The sequence below is a fragment of the Tachypleus tridentatus genome, chromosome 6 (genome assembly GCF_004210375.1).
Source record: "Tachypleus tridentatus isolate NWPU-2018 chromosome 6, ASM421037v1, whole genome shotgun sequence".
Lineage (NCBI taxonomy): Eukaryota > Metazoa > Arthropoda > Merostomata > Xiphosura > Limulidae > Tachypleus > Tachypleus tridentatus.
Window position 1 is genome coordinate 135,958,616 of NC_134830.1, and position 25,762 is coordinate 135,984,377.

The 25,762-nt window shown below is 35.5% G+C and overlaps 1 protein-coding gene across 1 annotated transcript in view; it reads right to left on the bottom strand.

Moving 5' to 3' along the window:
• Positions 1 to 24,064, bottom strand: part of LOC143253759 (BICD family-like cargo adapter 1) — a 45,878-nt gene extending 21,814 nt beyond the window's left edge. The window contains exon 1 of the mRNA XM_076508087.1: positions 23,448 to 24,064. Within this exon, the coding sequence (XP_076364202.1) occupies positions 23,448 to 23,684 (237 nt within the window). The 5' untranslated portion in view covers positions 23,685 to 24,064. The remainder of the gene's footprint in view (positions 1 to 23,447) is intronic.
• Positions 24,065 to 25,762: the final 1,698 nt, after the last annotated feature.

Consider the following 25,762-nt stretch of genomic DNA (forward strand, 5'->3'; position numbering starts at 1 on the left):
CTATCGAAATCCTGATTCTTGTGTTTTAAGTCCCTCAGAAATACTACTGTGAAACTGGGGGCTGGAGACAGCAAATCAGTTCAGCGGTGTATATTATAAGTTTGTGTTTCAACAAAGAGAGTTTGGTTTGTTTTGAATTGAATTTCGCACAAAGCTACTCGAGGGCTATCTGCGCTGGCCGTCCCTAATTTAGCAGTGTAAGACTAGAGGGAAGGCAGCTAGGCATCACCACCCAACGCCAACTCTTGGGCTACTTTTTTACCAACGAATAGTGAGATTGACCGTCACATTATAACGCCCCACGGCTGAAAGGGCGAGCATGTCTGGTGTGACGGAGATTCGAACCGCGACCCTCAGATTATGAGTCGAGTGCCTTAACAACCTGGCCATGCCGGGCCCAAGAAAGATAGAACGTAAAAGTTCGTAACTATTTTATTTATTGGTTATTCCTGTCAACGAACAAACTTTTCCTGTAATTTTGTGCATTAATGAAATTTGTGAATGAAGAAAATTCTCTTTCGCTGTCGGTAAGTGTACTGGATTATTTTCATCAGTAATCAGAACGAACATAGCCGTGATAGAAACAGTGACAATACTAATTAAACCGGAAAGTGTTACATAATACTAACAAAAATTAAAATTTCACATAATATTTATGAAAATAAAACTTTCATATAATACTAACCACAAGAGAAACTTCGTATACTATTTATCTTAACAAAAAAAAAAAAAAAATCGTACAAAATAAACTATATTAAAAATATTCCAAACATAATATAGTAAATACGGACACGTTAGATTTAGGAACAGTAGCTTTAGTACATGTTTTAAGATGGCGACCGTAAATTTAACGAGTATTCACTAAAATATATCATTACAAAGAAACAATTACTTTTCAGCCGTGAAAGTGTTATGATGTTACAATCAATCTTACTATTCGTTAGTAAAAGAGTAGTCCAAGAGTTGGCATGGGTGGTGATAACTAGCTGCCTTCCCTCTACTCTCACACTACTAAATTAGGGACGGCTAGTGCAGATACCCCTCGTGTAGCTTTGCGCGAAATTCAAAACAACCAAACAAGTGTCAGAAAGCAACAATGATATACATGAACGGAGAGCTTCTCCAGACTGCTACATCTGCAAAATTTTTAGGGTTAACATATGATTCTAAACATACCTCGATAAAGCATATAAATAACATAAAAACTAAAAGTTGACGAAAAATAAATTATGCTTGGAGTCTAAAAACTACGGAGCAACACCAGAAAACATCATTAAAATACACAAGACATACATTAGACCTGTAATAGACTATGCAAATCCTGCATGGATTAATGTAAGTGAAAAACAATTACAAACCAAACTCCAAACATTACAGAATACACTAATTACATCAGCATACAGAGTACCTAAAACTACTACCTCAAAGTTCATGCACAATTACTCAAACACACAAACAATACCAGATAGACTTCTACATAGTACAATAAAATATTTTGATAAAAAATGGCGAAAGAATTAGTTGTTGTGCGAACAAGACGGATATTGTATATATGATGAAGAGAGACCGAAACACCTCTCCCCGTTAAACTTGTACATCAGATCTTTAAGATAACATCAAATTTAAAACAATAATAAAAATAGTATTAAAATAAAACAGGCCACTTACGTTCTAGACTTATTTAAAAAAAAAAAAGATAGAACAATATAAATGAACATTGCCCTGAAAAGGACCAGATTTAAGTTATGCTATTACTTCAGCCATTTTGTATTTACTTAAATGTATTAAACAGTCCATTCCAACTAAGTAATGGAAGGAGGAAGAGGTCTAGTGTACCTGACCCTCCTGGGTATACAAATATATAAACCCAAACACCTACAGATAGATAGATACATAGAAAGCAACAATAAACCAGTTGTATCGGCAAAATTTTAGAAAGAATAATTAGTAACCGACTATCTATATACTTAGAAGTAAATTCAAAATTACTCGAAATTTAAAACGGATTTATAAAATACAGACCACCTAATCAGATTAACAGAAACAATTACAGACAGCTTTAACAAAAACGAATGCACTGTAGCTTGCTTTCTCAACATTGAGAAAGCATTTGACACAGTGTGGCATGATGGATTATGTCATAGGTTAACGGAAATGGCTTTACACAAGGGAATTATTCGCTGGCTATCCAACTTCCTGGAAAACAGAACGTGTAAAGTAGATGTGAATGGAGCCCACTCAGGGTCCTTTTCACATGAGGCAGGAGTCTCACAGGAAGGGGTAGTTAGCCCTATCTTATTTATCATGTATGTGAGTAATGTGCCACTGTCGGACCTAAATTTAGGTTATGCATCACAATTTGCTGACGATGTTGCGGTCTGGAAAAGTGCCCCCACTCCTTCAATAGCAGCAACAAACCTCCAACCAGTTCTGAATAATATAGAATATTGCCAGAAATATAGACTAAAAATAAATATTCCGAAAACCCAAGTAATATTATTAAACAGATTAAATAAACTGAAAATAGATCCACCCAAGTTATGCATGTACAGATCACTTTTACAGACTGCTACTTCTGCTAAATTTTTAGGATTAACTTACGATACCAAATTAACAGCATACAAACAATATCCCGACTAGAATCTGGAAAAGAGCAAATTATGCAAGAAGTCTTTCAGGTAAAAATCAAGGAACATCACCTGATAATATAATAAAAATCTACAAAACATACATTAGACCTATAATAGAATACGCATCTCCTGCCTGGATAAACATAGCACTAAAACAATTACAGAAACTACAAAGAATACAAAATTCAATCTTAACTTCAGCTTATAAAGTACCACGTGATACTTCATCCACATTCAGGCACAAGTATGTAAACACAGAAACAATATCTGTAAGAGTCTTGCATAATGCACAAATTAGTTTAATAAGAATTGGCATAAAAAATTATTTAATGTGTGATCTCGACAGATACCACGTGCATAATGAACATAGTACTAAGTACCTCTCTCCTATAAATATATATCTAAGAAATATCAAACAAGCTGGACACCATGCACTAGACGCTTAAAACTAGTTTTATTTTATTGTACCTTATTTTATTTTTATTTTATTTTATTTCTATTTTTTATTTTATTTTTATTTATTTAGTTATTTTTAATTAGTATTTCATATATATGAAAAAAATATTATATACAAGTAAAGAAAAACACACAAGAAACGAATAGAAATATAAAAAATAATTAATAATAAAAAAGGGGGCAAATCAAGACTATACATGGACATTGCCCTAAAAAGGGCCTAAGTACGGTGTAATACTCTGGCTTAAAGTTTTACCCAATAACACACTCCAAAGAGTAGACGACATCAAAGTTAAAGATGGAGGAAGAGGTCTCGTGCACCTTTCCCTCCTGGGTATTCAAAATTAACATACCCAAATACTCACACAGAAGAAGCGAAGCAACAATAATAGGACTGTCGAGTGGAATTATTCGCTGGCTTTCTAACTTTTTTTGGAAAACAGACAATGTAGAGTAAACGTAGAGGGAAGTTTTTCACTTCAGAAGTCGACGTCCCTCAAGGAAGGGTGGTTAGCCCTATTCTCTTCATCATGTATGTGAACAGCTTGCCACTCAAAGATCCAAATCATGGATACTCATTGCCGATGATGTAGCAATCTGGAAAAGTGCCCCAACATCAGTAATAACAGCCGTAAATATACAATCGCAACTAAACAGAATATGTGAATACTGCCAAAAATATAGAATCAAAATAAACACAGCAAAAATCCAACCAGTGATATTTTCAAAATCAACGAAACATCAAAAAGCACAACCACAGATTTATATGAATGGAACACTTCTCCAGCCTGTTACATCCGCAAAATTTCTTGGACTAACGTATGATTCTAAAATTGCATGGACAAACCATCTAAATAATGTAAAAACTAAAGTTTGGCGAAGAATAAACTATGCTAAGAGTTTAAGTGGTAGAAAGAATGGGGCAACCTAGAAACATCCTAAAAATATACAAAACATATAAAAGACCTGTAATAAACTATGCAGCTCCAGCAAGGATTAATGTAAGCAAAGAACAATTGAAAATCAAATTACAGATATTACAAAACACACTATTTACGCCAGCATATAGAGTACCTAGAACAACCTCTTCAAAGTTTATACATAAATATTCAAACACACCAACAACAGCAGATAGACTCTTACATAGTACAATAAAATATTTTAATAAAAATTGGAGAAAAAATAAACTATTATGCGAACTCGACAGGTACTGCGTATATGGGATCATTAGAAAATAATTAAACAATTAAAAATAATAGTTAAAAAGATATATATATATAATAATATTAATAATTAAGTAATAAAATAAAAACAGACCACCTATGAACTAGACATTAGTGAGGAATTGCAAGTGAAAGATGCATGGATATTGTTCTGATAGGGGCCTGAGTAAATGCCGGTTACTCTGGCCCTCGTGTCATAATTATTAATATACTAAACAGTCTACATAAACAAAGAAAAGAAAGGAGGAAGAGGTCAAGTGCACCTGACCATCCTGGATGTACATAAATACCCAAACAACGAGAGAAGGCAAATGTAATCAATGTAGAAAGACCTAGGGTTTCACCAACTGAAATTGACATTTTGGTCCAAAATAACAACACACGATAAACAGCATTTACAATGAATTTAGTATGTTTTTTGTTTGTTTATTTGTTCGTTTCTTTTTCAAAATTTTTGGACAAAGCTACACGTGGGTTATCTTTGTATAGCTTTTATAATATCGAAACATACATTCCACTGTAGAGATTTGTATTTGTTTGATTTTAAGCACAAAGTTACCGAATGGGCTTTTTATGCTGCACCAACCACTGGTATCGAAATTCGATTTTTAGTGTTTCAAGCGTTCAGACTTATGACTGAGCCACTGGGGGTGGGGAGACTATAGAGAAGGCAACTAGTCAACGACATCATAACTTAATTATCTATTGGGTTCACCTCCATATCCTAAAGGGGCCCATAAAAAACGATCACTACAAAACGTTTTCAGTCGAGTTTTATATTTTAACTGAACTGATAAGTTCTGGTATTGTACGAAAGATTTCTTAGGCAGGAATTCGTTGGAGTCAAAAGATAGATTTGAAAAGCTTTTTTTTTTTTTTTTACACGCATCTGATGCTAAATTTAAAATTGACAAACTAGGAGAAATATGGGGAAATTTTCATTTCGTTTGTTTGAATGTTTTTATCTCGGTTTAAACACATCAATTTCCACATTGGTGAGTTTGTTCGGACTAAAAGGTGCATGCTTGGTTAATTCGACATCGAATAACGGTAATTAGTTGTCACTTTTATAGCACAACCACGGCTTCAGAGCGCGGAACGTTTTTGTTTTTATTGTGGCAAGGGGACAAAAGCCATGAAACCTTGAATTCGCGGTCCGATCATGCGAACCGCAAAGCTACATCCAGCCTAATTTGGTAGATGGAAGATGAAAGGATTAGAGTAAAATCAACAATATAACATTGGACAAGTTATGTATCTTCCCATCAGTTAAGCCCAAACCCGGATTAAGGCATGAACTTACTGGGCTAAAGCTCAGGGGCTCAAGCTATGACTATAAATGTATTGCAACATAGAGGTTCTGTCTTTAGGGGCCCTTATAAATTGAAAAGCCTAGGGCCAATACAACCCTTAATCCGGCCTTGCTTAAGCCTTTTTTTTTCCAATTTCCGTTCCATTACACTATGAAAATCGACTTTAGATGTAAGTATTTCAGGACGGGAAGCATGCTTCTGAAGCCACATAGTTTCAACCTGTCTTCACCTGTCTGCACTTCTTACAAGCTTAATTCACTTCCAACTTTAAACTCCCCACCACCACCTAAAAAACATGCTGTTTTCTATATCATTGTGCCCCAGTGGCACAACAGTATGTTTGTGAACTCGCACCGGTAGAAACAGAGTTACGATACCCGTGGTGGGCATAGCACAGATAACCAGCTTACTGCGTAACTTTGTGCATAAATACAAATAATCAATCAATATTACTAGCTAGTTCACTATTACGAACAATTCGCAGTAAAAAACTGACAAATACAAACTTTAATATTTTATTATCCCTCCCCCGGTGACTGAGAAATAAATCAAGGGCTTATAACGCTAAAAATTGGGTTTCGATACATGCGGTGGTTAAGGCATATATAGTCAGTTCCCGAGTTTTGTGCTCAACGACAAATAAGTAGTTTGTTACGAAGAGATTACTCTATTGTCTTTAAAATTGCACTCGTCAAGAATGACTTCAACGAGATCCAAACGTTGACAGAACAGGATTTGTTTCTGTTGTTTATCATAGCAAGTGACGTAACGCTACCTTGTGTCGTCTAAAAAACACAAAAGGGGAAATTCCTCATAGGAAATTTCTGTTGTTCAGTGGTAAGTCTAGACCACACGTAGACACCAAATGATACATACAGTATTCTTACTGTGAAACTAATCAATTCACAATACTAATACCACTTAATAAACATATATATATATATATATGTATATTTATACACGTATGTATGTGTGCGCGCGCGCGTGTATCATGCATTATGTTCAGATTCATAATACCTGCTTTTGTAGACGAAGTAAATCTAGCACAAAGATGTCATACAAGCTGTGGATTCCCATTCGCGTAGGTGGCACTCGACTCGCAATCTGAGGGTCGCGGGCTCGAATTCCTGTCACACCAAACATGCTCGCCCTTTCAACCATGGGGGAATTATAATGTCGCTATTATAATTCCACTATTCGTTGGTAAAAGAGTAGCCCTAGAGTTGGCGGTAGATGGTGATGACTAGCTGGCTGCCTTCCTTCTAGTCTTGCACTGCTAAATTAGGGACTGCTGTCACAGATAACAATCGTGTGGCCTTGAGCGAAATTCAAAGCAAACAAATAACTCTCATTCATGAATTTTCTGCAACAAAGTCAGAGGGGAAGACAGGGAATGAGGAACATGTCGTGAAGAAATGTAAGATATATATATGTCACAGGAACGCTTTTCCAAAGATTGCAGATTTTAGCATCTGGGGAAGAGGGGTCATTATTCCCAAAGAATATAAATGAATAGATTATTTATGCTTTCCCGAATTAATTCAAAACTCAGACCTTATATTATCAACATAGGAAGTTAACATAATGCTCTTACAACGATACTGTAACTTGAAATATATATATACTCGTAACTAAACTAGTAAAATTTACTCGGAAAATGAGAAACGAAGCCTACTTTCACTTAATTTTTACTTAACAGTACAAATCCACTGTTACCAGGAGCTTAGTTATTTAACTTTTACTATAAAATGCTTGTATCATTAAAATACTATTTGTACGTCTTGAACCATTTAAATAAGTTGTTAGATTTTATTTCTCATTCCAGTTATTATGCGTGCTTCTTTTAACGTGCCTAATTGGCTTAGGCCTTAGAGGAAAGATCACGGCGCTTAACTACAAACAAATATTTTTTTTAGAAACAATAATCAAATAAAAAACTTTTTAGACTAGTGAATAAACGTGTCTTACTATTTTATCAAAACCTTCATATTAATACAACATGGCTAGTTTTGACGACTCTATACAAATTTAAATACTGGAATCCAGTTATACAAAAAAATATGAAACCCTCCTTACACAGCGTCATATCCAACTACATAAAATATCTTTGTTTGTTTTTTGACATAATACAACTATTACCGTTTCAAACGTTACGCACAAACATAATATCGAGAATCTAAAGATAAAATTACAACTTTTAATTCAATTAAAGAATTATCTCTTGACATTATCTGGTAATATGATTTAATACTGAGTAAATACAAAGTTCCGATATACATAAAATAAAGTTTTAGAATTTGACAACTACTGATGTGAAATTTTAGTGCACAATCAGGGTATAAATTATTAACAATTAACTATACTGTTATTCACAACTCACAATGTGACGTAACTTAAATAATTAAAAATGTAGATTTATTATATGTTACTGTTGAGCGGCTCTTAACATGACTGACGTGTTCAACAGTTACTTTACGCAGTAGGGCGACATAAGTAACTCAGATCTTTGGTTCTAAGTGAAACATAGTTAACCTTTTTAACTTTACAAAATAATTTAAATTGACAGATTAACCTTTACGACACTGCGAACAGGTGATTTTTTTTTGCTCTCTCATGGAATAGCGGTATGCCTACGGATTTACAACGTCAAAAACTGGGTTTCGATACCCGTGTTGAATAGAGCATAGACAGCTCATTGTGCAGCTTTGTGCTCAACTTCAAACAAACTAATTTTTGATTCTCAAGATGGCTGGTATGGGAATTAACATTTTAATTGAAAAGTAATTAATGACGTACAGAAAATAATGTTATATGTGAATCACACTATATCTGTCATATACAGTGCCGGCTAGGCCTTTTGTACAATACGTGGGCTCGTTATTTTTTATATCTAACTTTATAAGTCTTGACACTTAGGTTTAAACAGGTGATGTATTTCATGACGAAACCCTAACCAGTATACAACGATCTTTAGTGTTCAGTTTTATTCTTCGTCCGTTGACAACCGTTACCCAGGTACATTGACTGTCCGGTAAGTTTCAAACTTGTTTTATCAAGTTTTAATAATTTTAAAGTTATGTACAAGCTATGAGTTTTCCCATAATATTTCTAAATGTAGTCTGTTTACACTGCTTATATTGCTTATAGATCCGTGGTTTACTTTGGTTACTTCTAAGCGCGAAGCTAGCTAATGTGCTGCCCAGCAAGGGTATCGAAACTTGATGTCTAGCGTCATGAACGTACAAAATTAATTCTTAGTCACTGGTGGTGGATCAACATTAATTTTATACTTTCATGACACTAAAAATTGAGTGGTGGATTTTTGTTTGTTTCTTTTGAATTTCGCGCAAAGCTACATGAGGGTTTTCTGTGCAAGCCGTCCCTAATTTAGCAGTGTAAGACTAGAGGGAAGGCAGATAGTCATCATCCGCTTATCGCCAACTCTTGGGCTACTCTTTTTACCAACGAATAGTGGAATTGACCGTCACATTATAATGCCCCCACGGGTGAAAGAGCGAGCATGTTTGGTGTGACGGGGATTCGAACCTGCGATCCTCAGATTACGAATCGAGCGCCATCTGGTTATGCCAGGCTAGTGAGGGGGATGTCCAAAGATTTACTAGTTAAGCAATATTCGACTCGTACGAGGTCTGTTCAAAAAATACGCGGACTGACGTCATAAAACAAAATGTACTTTATTTAGAAGTTACAGGTCTGGGACCCCTTCAAAGTACTCTCCTCCCCAACACACACACTTATCCCAACGGTGTTTCCACTTGTTGAAACAGTCCTGGTACGCTTCTTTTGTAATGTCCTCCAGCTCCTTTGTCGCATTTGCCTTAATCTCGGGAATCGTCTCAAATCTTCTTCCTTTCAAGGGTCTTTTGAGTTTGGGGAACAAGAAAACATCACAAGGAGCAAGGTCAGGTGAGTAGGGGGGGTGGGGAAGAACAGTGATCGAGTGTTTGGCCAAAAACGCACGAGTTCTGAGGCACAAATTTCGCAGCAACGCGGTGCATCTTCAATTTTTCGGTCAAAATCTCGTAACAAGATCCAACTGATATCCCAAGCTCTTCAGCCAGCTCCCTAACAGTCAGACGTCGATTTGCCCGCACCAGGGTGTTGATTTTGCCGACGTGTGGGTCGTCAGTTGACGTGGAAGGACGTTAAGGACGCTCATCATCTTCAATGGACTGTCGACCATCCTTAAAACGTTCATGCGACTTGAAACATGCCGTACGCTTCATAGCAACATCACCGTAAGCCGTGTTAAGCATAGCAAAAGTTTCAGTCGCAGATTTTCTAAGTTTAACACAAAATTTCACAGCAAGTCGTTGCTCCTTCAGGTCATTCATTCTGAAATCCGCCAAACGAAAAAATCGCACTTCACTTAAAACCGCGTAGCTAATACACAAATGAAGATATCTGCAATCGGGAAATGGCGTCGTAATCAGCTGATCTGTGCGAACCTAGCGACACCAAGCGGATTCCCCTGGAACCAACTGGAGCCGCGCAATTCAAACAGTCCGCGTATTTTTTGAACAGCCCTCGTATATATATATAAAAAAGCCTTCAGTACAGTAACTGATCCACTAATTGCTTCAGTTTTTTTTATGCATGCTACATAAAAAAAGAGGCGTTTCATCTAGCTTATCATTTGTTTGCACTGTGTGTTAAGTAGCAAGCAAAAACATAAAATAACTCAATTTGTGCACCCCATAAATAGTGGACAGTATAGAAAAGTCAATTTTTTTATTATTTTTTTTTTTGCTGGAGATTAAAGCTAACCTGACGACAGAAACCAAGACAGTTTTAAACCAGATAAGATTGTAAGAAATAAGCTTACAACTGCTCGCCTCCCTTCTCCCAAGCGAAATATTTACATAAATCGATTAATTAATGTATACTACTTATCAAACGTGTTAAGATTCTTCCACGTGGTTTGTTTCAGCTTTGAGCAGAAAACGGGCCACCTGCGTTTTGTTCACTACGGAACCGGGTTTCAGCGTTATAAGTCCGAAAACGTAACGTTGACCCACCAGGGGACTGAACTCCTTTGGGAAGTATTTTAACGATTTGTTACTTCTTCAACAAATTCTTGTTTGTTTCTCGTGCCTGGATATAGGATCATATAAAGCAACAGAAATCTGACATAAATCCATATATTCAAAAGTTCATTTTAATTTCCCTTACCTAAAATTACAATACTACGTGTGTAATAATTAAATATTTGTATGTTTGTTTCTTTGTTGTAAAGCGCAAAGCTACACAATGTGTTTTAGTGTTATAAGCCCACTGCCTTACCACTGAGTAGATAAGATGATTTATAGGCTACACATATAAATATTCAAATGGATGCTTTATTTATCAACTACAATGACGAAATGAAAAAAGAACGTAACCCGCTTCGAAACTAGTTCAGTTTTAGTAGAGTAAACAAATCAAAATCAACCTAAATTGACAAATAGTTTCACCTACAAAGTAGTAATAACTTCACTCCTCTTAAAAACACATAACAGCCAGAGCTTACAGACTGTTCTTTTATGTTAATACTACGGAACGTTCTTGTAGCAACGGACGAAAAGGCAGTTCCGCATAACAAACTAGATTATGTACAAAGATGGTTCCCCTATTAAGGCTTATTAACCATCTGTTTTATTTCAACAAATATATCAACAACAATGTTTTCGTTTCCGGTTTCATACAACAATGCTCGCCTGCAGTTAAATTTTTCTAACGATTTTAAGGCAGCACAGATTTATAGCTTCAAAAGCGTTTCCTTCAAACAATAAATTATTATACACGTAAAGGGCAAGTTCGAAGGCTAGCCTCGCCCAGTCCCGGTGCAGAAAATACGTTCAAGACACATCATGAACCAGACATGAACAGATACTTTTATAATACAGTCACAAACTTTATTGATCAAAACAGAAGCATTTTTACACCTAAATTTCCAGTCAACACTATTACACACCAAGAAAAAACAAAAGACTGGAGCACTCATCAACTGATAAAACATATCACTGTAACAGAAGTCGTAACTGCTATTAACAACACAAAAAACAAAGCTCCTGGAGAAGATGGTATTCAAGCTATCCTCCTAAAACAAGGCACTCAGAGATTATATGAACACCTAACAGCGTTATTTAATCTCTCACTATCAGCTGGATATATCCCCGTTTCTTGGAAGGAAGCAATAATATTAATGTTCCAGAAAGAAGGAAAGCCAGCGAATAAACCAAACAACAACCGCCCGATTAGCTTAACCAGTTGTATTGGCAAAGTACTAGAGAGGATAATTAGTAATCGTCTGTCAGTTTACTTAGAAGAAAATTCAAAATTACCAGAAATTCAAAACGGATTTCGAAAAAACCGCCAAACTACAGACCACCTGATTCGACTTACAGAATCAATTATCGACAGCTTCAACAAAAAAGAATGCACTGTAGCTTGCTTTCTCGACATTGAGAAAGCATTTGACACAGTGTGGCATAACGGCTTACGACATAGATTACTTGAAATGGCATTACCCCAGGAAACTATTCGCTGGCTGTCCAACTTCCTGGATAACAGAATGTGTAAAGTAAATGTAAATGGGGCCCACTCAGGGTCCTTTTCACCCGAAGCAGGAGTCCCGCAGGGAGGGGTTGTTAGCCCTATATTATTTATCATGTACGTGAGTAATATGCCTCTGTCGGACCTAAATTTAGGTTATGCATCACAGTTCGCTGACGATGTAGCAGTCTGGAAAAGTGCCCCCACTCCGTCAATAGCAGCAACGAACCTACAACCAGTCCTAAATAACATCGAAGAATACTGCCAGAAATACAGAATCAAAATCAGTATTCCAAAAACCCAAGTCATATTATTCAGCAGACTGAATAAGCTGAAAAAAGATCCACCACTCTATATGAATGGATCACTTTTACTGACTGCTACATCTGCTAAATTTCTAGTTCTAACCTATGATTCAAAATTAACGTGGTTACCACATATTAAGAGACAACATACTTAAAATCTACAAAACGTACATTAGACCAACAATAGAATATGCATCACCTGCTTGGATTAACATAGCACCCACACATGTACAGAAACTTCAACGTATACAAAATTCAGTACTAACTTCAGCATATAAAGTACCACGTAGCACCTCAACCACATTCATGCACAAGTATGCAAACATAGATACGATATCTGAAAGACTCTTGCATAATTCTCTAAAATATTTCAATAAGAATTGGCATAAAAATGGCTTAATGTGTGATCTCGACAGATATCACGTACATGATGTAAATGGTCCTAAATACCTCTCCCCTTTTAACATATATTTAAGAAATGTAACACAAGCTAGCCACTATGCACTAGACACTTCGTCCTTGTTTCTTTTTATTATTATAATTATTATTTTCTTTTTTTTAATTTTTTTCCCTCTCTTTTTGAATTATTATTCAAGTATTGAATAATAATAATTATTATTACTTTCTTTTTTGTGTGTGTATGTGTGTTACTACAAGTAGTAGTAGCATTCTCTCAATCGAGAAAAAGGAGAAAAATACAAAAAAAAATATATATATATATGAAAATACAAAAAAATATAGAAAAAAAATTAAATGAAGAAAAAAAAACACAAGAGAAATAATAATAATAAAAAAAACAACTTGTTCGTCCATGCATGGACTGAGCCCTGAAATGGGCCTGAGTATGATGTTATACTTTTACTCTGGCCCAAAGCTTAAAAAAAAACCCTAAAGACAGACGCTATAATCGTTCGGGAGGGAGGTAGAGGTCAAATGTACCTGACCCTCCTGGGTATTTAACAACATCAATACCCAAATACCGACATAGTGAAACTTGGAAAGGGCAAGTTAAGGCCTGAATTCAGTGGCAACGTTTTCGTTTCTGATTTCATACAACAATGTCCATCTGCGGTTAGATTTTTATAAAAAATTGTAGAATCACTTGAAAATATTATTTCAAATAACGTTATACAGAGAAACAGAGGTATTGCTAGGTGCTTATAAAATTCCAAAATAGGGCTGTTAGACGCAGAAAGTTTTCGGCGTTTCAGTGTGTTATCCATAATGGTTTCCTACACTGATTTGTTAGATATATCAACTAGGAATTCATAGCGCTGTCAAATAAAACTTGGGTCCGGGGTCTCGTATACCAGTCAGCACCAAGTGATGCCTCTGTAGAGAAGTGTGTAAAACAGATCTCAACTAAATATTTATGTTTCTGAAAATGATTGGTGTACCGAAAACCGAGAGAGAAGGTGCATTTACACCAACTACACCTCACACCACAAGAAGTCTTTGTTTTAAATTATGTTTCATTTCGCTAATAGTCACATATTTTGATCACCTTGACAAACAAAGTTACATAAACAGGCCATCTATTTTTTGTGATGACGAGAATCCCACTTGAAGTACAAATGTAAAAAAGAACAACGTTTTAACCTTCTTAGGTTATTTTCAGGTTAACCTAAGAAGGTTAAAACATTGTTCTGCACTTTATTTTAATTAAAGTTTTAATACCCATACCAGCCATCTTGAGAATAGTTGTTCCTAATTTTGAACAGTTATTTTTATTATGCACTCACAGACTTAAAATGTGGGGCACGTTTCTGCAGCAACGGGAGTATGAATTACAAATGTTCATATTTCAAGCATGTTAACACAAAACTCATGCCCGGTCCCTAAACCTGTTACAATTTATCGTAATAATAATAATATAATATGCAACAACAGAATGAAACAGACAAATTCAGAGGGAGAAAGAACAGTGGAAGAAACATAATAAACAAAAACAGATTAGTTATTCATCATAATAGTAAATCTGTAAAAATATGATTGGCTAACGAAGTTTCCAAGCAGTAGTTTCACTACGTTATTTTTGTGATAAGCCGACTACTGTTATCACATGTACATTACATTGTGGTTATTGTTACACGATGCGTAGTGAATGTGTTCCGCCATTTATATCGATTATTTCACGTGTCATGCGAAGTTTGAAAAGGTGAGAACATTGGCCGCGAAGAACTCGTAGGTCCATCTAACGCTTAACAGTAAGGACTAGACCAGGACATGAAAGGTACAGTTCGATCTCATTAAATGAAACTCGACTGGAGTTAAAGTTGTTTTGTCTACATAATATATAATATACATTTTTGACAGAGCATTATATACTTTAAAGTACATAACTGCAGTTCGTATGTCCTAATTTCACAAAATTCACACTTCCATTTTCATTTCCAAAAGGCTTAACATCTGTTCCAGTCTTAATAGCTGGCATACAGCTTCACTGTGAACAAGACTATAATACTAATATGTTACCAAATATTTTATATTTCGTTTTGCAAAATATCTCGTTTTTAAAATAATATTTGAATACGATGCTTTATTGACAGATGAACTGATATTTATATAACATCTTATACAAGAATTATATATCTCACAATAGTTTATCATTATGGATAGATAACTGTAAATAATCCTTATAAATTTGATAGCAGAGTATCTATCATATTATGAACTGCTAACATTTTACGACTTTTTATCGGCTACTCTTTTACCAACGAATAGTGGGACTGATCGTACATTATAACGTCCTCATCGCTGAAGGGGCGAGCATGTATGGTGTGACGGGGATTCGAGCCCATGACCCTCGGATTACAAGCCGACTACCTTAACCACCGAGCCATGCCGGGCCCTGGCCCTCTCTTTTATTAATTTCTTCTGTCGGTTTCGTGACTTTGAAGGTCTCTCTTCAGGATACAAATTTACTAAGATTCTATAACAAAAAACATTTGAATTTTTTCTTCAACTAAACGTAAATAATCTAAATTAAATACTTATATTTTCTCATATGGATCAAATGTACAAACATATTGCACACACTATACATAAATAGACCCGGCATGGCCACGTGGGTTAAGGCGTTCGACTCGTAATCTGAGGATCGCGGGTTTGAATTCCCGTCGCACCAAACATGCTTGCCCTTTCAGCCAAGGGGGGCGTTATAATGTTACGGCCAATCCCACTATTCGTTAGTAAAAGAGTAGCCCAAGAGTTGGCGGTGGGTGGTGATGACTAGCTGCCTTTCCTCTTGGCTTACATTGCTAAATTAGGGACAGCTAGCCCTCGTGTAGCTTTGTGCGAAATTTAAAAAAAAAGTGTACAAATAAAATACATTAAAATTATCAAAAATAAATAAAAACAGTCAAAATATATCCTATATATTTTTCTTTTCTTTAATTAAAAATCTTATTATAATTATAGTTTTTCTTATTATTATTTCATAATTTCATTCAGATACTTAAAATATCTGAAAGTCTCAGTAACAGATGTCATGGTTGTACAATTCCTGTTGAAGTTATACAGGCCAGGTGGTTAGGGCGCTCGACTCGTGTAGATGGGAAGTAAACTAATCTTTCCCAGAAGACATCCAGTCACCCCTGACGTTTTGTTTACATGGTACAGTCCTAGTACATTACATAGTGGCTGGAGGGGGTGTCATATACCTGGACACTGAGCAAGATAGTGAACAAGTTTTCATAGTTTAGTTTAGCATGCTCACAGTCAAGAACTAGAAACAATGGCATTGACAAGAAAGAATGTACACATTTGGCCAAGTAAAGCTTGAAAAAAGCATGCGTGCAATTTATGTGAAATAAAAATAAAGCGAATTAACGAAGATTACATAATGCCATCATGGTAAGTTAGCAAACAATTTAGTTTTGTATAGTAATCGTGATCCACTGTTCAAGTGCACGCGCCCTGGCTACTCTTTTCATTGGTTAAATGTTGATCGTGTCAAGCTACCACGCCAATACACCTAAATTATGAGCAATATGATCACTATAGTTTTCAATGAAGTTTTAAACTCTAGACTGACGTAAGCTCATTACTTAGCTATTAAACTGAATCTTAAAGGAGAAAATAAGATACATTGATTATCAAATAACTAAACGAACGTAGGTCTAAACAAATCAGTTTCTGTTGCCCATCAATGGCACAGCGGCACGTCTACGGATTTATATTTGCTAGACAGCGGGTTTCGATATCCGTGGTGGAGTGTTGTACTTGTACACAATATTATGTAAATCTGTTAAACCAGATTCAGGTAAAGATAAAGGCAACTATTCATTTCTCTAATTTATGTTCGGAATTAATTGATCGAAGTGGTTTTATGTATTAATACTGGTTGGTTCTAACTATCCCACTATCACTCATTGGAGCTAAATGTTTTTTTTTTATATATATTTTAATTTAAACAACGTCAACCAACCCTGAAAATGAGTCTTTATCGGCCAACCGTATTTTCTCTAATGTTCTAAACCACTGTTTTCAATTATATGTTGCCAATGTCCACTTACTTATAATGACAAAATATCCAGTGGATGGGTACTGACGATATCAGAGAACAAACTTATTTAAAAATAAGCAAACAATATCAGTTTATCTTCGAGTACAGATAAGTTATTGCATGTTTAGTTGTTGAACACAACTAAAACCTTTTATATACTAAACCATTCTAGAACAATGTTTTAACACAACGGTAGTGAGTCAGAAATCGGAGTTTCGGAGGTTGGTCACATGTGGACCACTGGTCATCTGTTCAGAACTAGGACTCTAAATCTCTTTATTTATTAAGTAAAGATAGACAAAAGTTACAACTGAGAACGATATTTCAGTAACATTAAATACTACTTATTCTGTTCTACAGTGGACGAGAGTAAGTCTTTACATGGACGAGAGTAAGTCTTTACATGTAAACCCAAACATTGTATAAGTATTTAATGTTACGTCGCATCATAACTTTGTCTTATTAAACGCCAAACACTCTTTTTTTTTTTTTAGTACAAATATCGGTGAAGCATTACATGATTTCTTTATTTGCTGTGTTACGTATTGTAATTTATCTCGGACAAATCTCCGATTTGTTATGTTACGTATTACGATTTCAAATAACCGGAACATTTAATTTAGAAATGAGTTGAACGTCTGTATGTATCAAATTTATATTTGCCTAAAAGATTGATACACACAAATATATTTTAATATACAAACAACAATACAGTTTATAATAACTGTTATAACAAATGGTTTATACAGAAAAATTTCATAGAGTCACAAACAATATTCAGTCTTATATCTGGTCTAGAAATGTGTGTGTTTTTCTTATAGCAAAGCGACATCGGGCTATCTGCTGAGCCCACCGAAGGGAATCGAACCCCTGATTTTAGTGTTTTAAATCAGTGTACATACCGCTGAACTAGCGGGGGGCTAATTAATGTCGAAATGTTTCGTTTAATCCTTGGAACGTTCAGGGAAAAATACCTAAACAATTTAGAATATTATATACAGTTAACTAAATGACCGTAAGAAGGACACCTGGATAAATCATTGAATTTCATGTAAAGTCTTCAACGAATTAGCACTGTAGTGTTTAAAAATATCTTTCGGAAAAATTATTTCACAGTTAATTAATTTGAAAAATTATACATATTCAAATATTTATATAGTAACAAAAATAAGTGAATGAAAAGTAATATATAAAGCTGTCTTATTTTTACGTATATAAACTTAAATACATCAAGTTTTAAAATGTTAGTATTATGTGACAATTCTGCTTTATTTCATGGTAGTCATGACATTATTAATATACACAATGATACGTGTTTCATTTAGTGCACTTAACCGTCACGTGACTGCAGAGAACCCACACATTTCTTAAATCTCCTATTTCGATCAATGGCAGCCTACGTCACACTAACGTTTTCGTAACTACGATACTGTCGCTGTTGATGTTGTATAGGCTGTCATGACAACCAATACATCTCGGGACAAATAATGAAAAACACACTTCAAAGAATGACGAAACAGTTTTCTGACTTACCGACGGTTTAACCGTGTAACATAAACGTTAACTAAATGAAACAGAAATGTCGCAATGATTTTATTCCGTTCCCGTTAGTAACATGCAGATAATTCTAAGAATGGAGGGAAAAAACCGAAATCACTAAGAAGGTCCCTTCATTAAATGCCACTAGACAGGTGTGAAAACTATGTGACCACTGGTGTTTATACACAGGTGTGACCTGCTGAATAACGTGTCAAGCTACAGATCATAGGGTCCAGGGTTCGAGACGTGATGCCAATGAATACGCTCCGTTCTTCCAGTTGTGGGCGCGTTATAAAAGTAACAGCCAAGCTGTTTATTCGCTTTCATTAGACAGTTAGAGCCTTTGTAGTTGGCGTTATAAACGTTACAGTAAATCTCATTATTCGGTTTCAGGAAATGGACAAAGCCTGGGTAGTTACAGGTTCTGTTGGCTATTCGCCTTTCTCTGTTCAGTAGTTAATGTTTTTAATATGTATTTTCTCACTTTCAGTTGTGGGCGCGTTAAAAAAGTAACAGTTAATACCGTCATTCCGTTCTAGAAACCTTAAAAAACCGGGTTCTCCTGGCTGCTCTCTCGCCCTGCCCTGGTTAATAGTTCAATTTATATAAATATAATACTACTGTCTGTTGTATGTCCATGTAACTACTTATCTGTATAAATACAATAGTACTGTCTGTTGTATGTCCATGTAACTACTTCACAAGGCTTGGATGGATCTTCGTGAAATGAGAGTGGAGGTTCATTAGATCCATGTGTCAGGGGAACATACACATTTTCAATTTTGCGTTTTGCGGATTTTATGTACGTTTTTTATCGCTACTTGTGGATGGATCTTTACCAAATTTTCCATGGAGGTTCGTTGGATGCACCGAAAGATACATACGAATTTTGCGGGTTTTATGGGCGATTTTACCACTACTTCATTCACTGTTGATAGATTTTCACCAAGCTTGGAATGAAGGATTATCGGATCAGTGCGGAGATATATTGAAACTTACTGTTTCACATTTATGGATTTTGCAGTTTTTATGGGCATTTTTATGTTTCTTTCATTAAATATTTGGGAAGCAACTTTGAATGTCCTAAGATAACCTTTTATTAATCATGAATTTACATAATTTCCGTCTAATGCTAAAACATTAATTAAATATAGAACACATGGCTAATTCTCGACTTTATTTACCAGTGTATAATTATTATTCTCTACCTGGTATTCTTAATTATTGTTATTTTATAATTGAACTTTCACCTCTCATTGAAGGTAAAGTCCCATAACTTCAATAAAAAGATTTGAAATGGTTTGGGGTCATTTTGTTTCAATGTGTGAGCCAAATCAATTAAACAAATCGCATACAAAAGTATCTAGGATAAGGCGTCGTTATCGAAGGTTAAATCATACTGTACTGAGAATCTAATCCATACAGGTTATTTATTTATGAGCAAAAGCGATGCTTCCTGGGTCGAATGCGGTCCAGTGGTTGGCGTGTCGGGCTGTGTTTCGTGCCCTCTAAACCGAAAGAACATAAATCGCTCTATGAATTTTAGAAACGTGGGTGCGTTACAGGAATGACGGTCAAACCTCACTAATTAATCATAGTCCAAAAGATGGTACTGTTGATTAGTTGCCTTGTTTGTTTTGAATTTCGCGCAAAGCTACTCGAGGGCTATCTCCGATAGCCATCACTAATTTAGGAGTGTAAGACTAGAAGCGAAGGCAGCTAGTCATCACCATCCACCGCCAACTCTTGGACTATTCTTTTACCAACGAATAATGGGATTGACTGTAACCTTATAACGCCCCCACGGCTGAAAGGGCGAGCATGTTTGGTGCAACGGGGATTTGAACCCGCGACCTTCGGATTACGAGTCGAGCACCTTAACCACCTGGCCTTAATTCAAAACAACAGCCAACATATATACTTTTATAAAGCGACCTGATTTTACTATTGTTGCTAAACTAGTTATTTCTCAGTCTTAATAATAACAAAAGTTGTAGTCATGGTGATTCAAAATAATTAATATTTAAATGAAAAGGTAATCATACGTATCTTTCAAATACTTCAAAGGTATGACCAATGGCTTGTAGAACCAGCATGTATAGTTTTTATATTTCTCATTAAATAGGCATGAGTTCAAATAGAATTCACTGATTCGTACGTAATATTTGATAAAAATAAAATATGTTTCATAATAAATCGATATGTCTTAGTGATAACATGTAACATCTAAAACAGACGCGACCTGGCCAGGTGGTTAGAGCGCTTGACTCGCAATCTCAGGGTCGCTGGAACGAATCCCTATCACACCAAACATGCTCGCCCTTTCAGCTGTAGCGGCGTTATAATGTGACAATCAATCCAACTACTCATTAGATAAAGAGTATCCCAAGAGTTGGCGGTGGGCGGTCTCCCCTCTAGTCTTACACTACTAAATTAAGGACAGCTGGCGCAGGTAGCCCTCGTGTAGCTTTGTACGAAATAAAAAAAAAATCAAATAATTATTTCAAACATTGCATTCTTGCAAGGCGTGGTATCATAGCAGAGGATACGACCAATTGAGGAATACAGTTGGCCTTTACGTCACAGATTGGCCCGGCATGGCCAGGTTGGTTAAGGCGTACGACTCGTAATCTGAGGGTCGAGGGTTCGCATCCCCGTCGCACCAAACAGGCTCGCCTTTTCAGCCGTGGGGGCGTTATAATGATCGGTCAATCCCACTATTTGTTGGTAAAAGAGTAGCCCAAGAGTTTGCGGTGGGTAGTGATGGCTAGCTGCCTTCCCTCTAGTCTGACACTACTAAATTAAGGATGGTTAATGCAGATAGCTCTCGTGTAGCTTTGCGCGAAATTCAAAAAACAAAACAAACGTCACAGATTCTCTTTTCAATTTCATTTCTGGTGATCTAACAAAAGAAAGTTTTAACACATATATACACTCATTAAACAGTTGGTCCCGCTGTATGATACTGAATAATAAATTCGACGAAATGTCAAACAATTATTGATGTACTATATATTTATATATATATATATATATATATATATTTATAAATTGATTTTGGTTACTTTAAGGTACTGAAAAACGTACTCAAAACCCATAAATAAAAGGTACTATATACATATAATTACATTAAGGTACATACATATACACAGTGGATTAAGTGTTGCATTTTTATCCTTATAGTAACGTTTGCTGTGCAGAAGTTATTGATATGGTGTTGATACGATACTGAGTTTTTCAGTCAGTTTTTGTATTCATACAGTTGTACACTTACGACAGCCATTTCAAACATTAAAAACAAAATCCACATCAGGGTAGCTGCTGAGCCCACCGCGGGGAATCGAATCCTTCATGTTAGCTTGGTAAATCTGTAGACTTACCACTGTACTAACGGGGGCATATCAAATGTAACTAATTATATGCAATATATATATATATATATATCTTTTTTTGTTTTAAAATTCTATAAACCAAAATAAGTTGATAGTCCATTGACTCGTGTGGTTTGTGGAAACGTCTCACGCACTCTGAGGCATACTAAGGCACTTCTGCAGTTATGACGTGTCGCATAGCAAATTTACATTTGGTTTGTTTTGAATTTCGTGCAAAGCTACACGAGGGCTACCTGCGCTAGCTGTCCCTAATCTAGCAGTGTAAGACTAGAAGGGAACCGCCCACCGCCAACTCTTGGGATACTATTTTACTAACGAATAGTAGGATTGATCGTACCGTCATAACGTCACCACAGCTGAAAGGGCGACCATGTTTGATGCGACTGGGATTCGAACCCACGACCCTCAGATTACGAGTTAGAAATAATAATAAACGTACTGGATTGCTGAGGACGAAAGGAGGATTTTGAATTCTGAAACAAATGTTATTGAGGCTATTACTTGGGTTGGGATTAGAGGTGAGTAATATACTTACTAAGTTTATCAAAAGTCAGTTCGTAATGTAATTAATTATAGTGTTTCCACTTTTAGAGTGAATATGTATGTATCCAAAGTAGATTTCGGATCTCAGAAGCGACAAAAATTAAACACTGATTTTCTATTTTGAAAAGTGAAGTTGTAAAGTCGATTTCACGATTTTACCGGTCAATAAAAAACTTCAAAGAAAATAAATAAATAGTCTTAAATCTGGATTAGAAGTTGTACATACATACCAAAGCCTAACGAAGCACATAAAATTAAGTGATGTTTCGAACTATATTCCATTTTACATTCTCAAGTAAGTGAATGGGATATTAGCATTACGCATAAATTTTGTTCTACCGTGAGAGGGCATCCACCTTTTCGCACAAATCTAACGGAATTTTCTAAAAACATTTTTTATTTGGTAGAATATCCAGAAGTACATGCCTAAATATTATGGTAAGGATTCAGGTTTAATTGTTAAACCGACTTAACATTGCATTTGTGTTTTAAAAGAATGTTATACTTATTAAAGTTTTGATCCCCAAAATAGTTAAAGTCTCGGTAAAATAATTTTATAGAATCTCAACGTATAAGTATTTTCTTTTATTGATTTATTAACGTTTTCTTGAAACCACTGGGTAGAAATTTAAAAATCACTAACCACAATACTGACAGAGTGCGAATATGATTATTTCTTCATCCTATATCTTTAATACTTCGCCTTATGACTAACTGACAAACGGATAATTCCCTAATTTTTAGACGTAATCACCGAAAATTCTCTTTTCAGTAAACTTTATGACAATTAAGACAAAAGGCTTAGTTTCTTATGCCAATAAAGAAAGATGATGTGGTAAAACTATTAGCTGTAAGCTGTAAGTTAAAAACAAAAATGCAGCAATAGGACGAAAAAGGAGTGGTTATTTATCAATTATATTTTGTTTATTACTATAAATATTACATATCATAACACTAAACAACTCAAATTGAAATGCAGTTTACCTCCAACATGAAAGAATATTCTTCCGTTAAGCGCTCGTTCTCTTTGCTAAGTTCATCATTTTTCTCTAATAAAGCTTTCCCTAACTGAGCAGCAAGAATCAAATCATTATCTTTTTGAGATAACTCCGCATGCATATCATAATTTTGGCCGTCGAATTTCGTTCTTGTACTTTCTGAATTTTCCAAATATGTTCCCAAGTTGCCTCTGATATTATTGTCGATAGATGTTTGCTGCATTTCTTGTTGTCGTCAAGTGCACATTCTCCGTTTCAGTTATTTAGGCGTAAGTCCAAAGTATTTATTAGACCTATGATTATTGCTTGTTTTAAGAAAGGTGGACATACATATGTTAAGTTACTAGATTAAACGATTGGATTCACGTTTGAGTTAGGCCTTGTATAACACAGTGCTAGTTAGTAATACAGAACAGTAAGGTATCTAACTGCAAGATCAAGGATAAAAAATATATGTAATTTCAAGTATGTATGTTACAAACAAATATTAAGGTAGGTAAATATATATTTCTTAAACTGAGTTAGAGGCACGCACATTTTGAATGGTGTTTATTCTTTCCCTAATTTCCCACAGCTTCACACTAGCTAACATCTCCACTGGACTATCGGTTATCTTCGATCTAATACAGTCGCACCTGAGCATGAATCTCCTATGGAATTCTGGGTAACTCACTTTCTGGGAAACTGTTGAAACGTACTGAGCGCTAAGTGTTACTTTATAAAATCGACTTGCTTCATTATTTATTTACGTAAGGCTGCATTTATTACAGTATGCACAAATGACAAGCCTAAAGTTTTTATTGTGAAGGTAATATTAAATTATATGTACATCACTTCTTACAATGTTTATTAAAATAAGTATATTATTATGTTACTTAAAAGGTCTGAGAAATTACTGAAACTGTGTGAAAAAAGTCGTATTTGTGTTCATTTCAACACTACAAACAGACATGACAGCTTGCAAATTTAGATTACTACATTAAATAAAAAGAAGCAAAGAAAAAATACCAAAAACAAACAAACGATACCAGTTAAGAAGTCAGATCTGGAAAAAGGCCGATAAACTATAATGTATGAACTTAGTAATTGGAAAAGTCAGGAAAATATTCATATAATTGGGAAAAAGCATAATAGTGAGGAAAAAAACCGATTGACAGTTGCGGCGCCATTAGTCCCCCCAAATGAACCAAGCCCCCTTCAGCCCACCAATATTGTTACCTACATATATTCATAAAATATGAAAAACACAATCGTCATTATTGCTTAACAGTTAACATCAAAGAGACATAGATCTGTAGAACTCAACGTCTTTATTAAGACGGAAGTATGTGTCATGCGTCCCATAGTAATGTACTGAAACTCATACACTGTTTGCCGTTCCCTGTGTAATGCCATTCTATCTTGAGCTTTGACGAAGATTAGACAACCACATCTTCAGGGATTTTACTTGATAAACCAAAGGTTTCACAGGTATTTACCCATTAATTTCATTTATGTTTTATTGAAAAGTAAAACATAGCATGCATGTATAAGTGTATTGTGTATAGGTCAAACTATGAAGCATATAACCAGTATTGTGTCCTCTGTGAGATCATTTTGCATTGTGTATCAGCCACCCAAAATTGTACTGATGATTGTGGCATACACTTACTTGTTAACTGACCAAATAATATTTCTAGACAATTCTAGAATGAATTTTGAAATTGTCATTGGGCTATTTAGAAGTGCCTAATTTAATGTAATGTAGTAGTTACATTATTGTAGCAGGTGCTTGTCACACTTGTGATAATAAGGACAATATCACAGTTACAGTTTGGTCAGTATGAATAATGTGAACTTATGAAGAAACCAGCCTTTCTGTGAAGGTCAACTTCAATTTAGCAAACTATGGTATGGCAGAGGATGACCTCGCAGTGGAGGTCCACCAGCTGAACTGGCTAATTGCCATGAAGAAAGACAAGGGGCAGGAAGTATCCACACCATTGAAGCTTGCAACCATGCTGGAGCCATACAAGGATGCCTTCATGGATCTCCACAAACTTGTATGCATCGCTGTGACCATGTCTGTCATTTCAGCTGCCTGTAAGAGAAGTTTCTCATGTTTGAAGCTTCTCAAGACATACTTGCGCAAAAGCAGTGGTAACAACTGCACCAGCAACCTTGCTGTCATATCAGTAAACTCCAGGAGGGCAAAACTACTCAATATTAATACTGTTATAGACACATTTGCTGCCAATCACCAGAACAGGTGCATTGTTTTGAAGTAATATTGACTATAAACACAACATGATGAAAGATAGT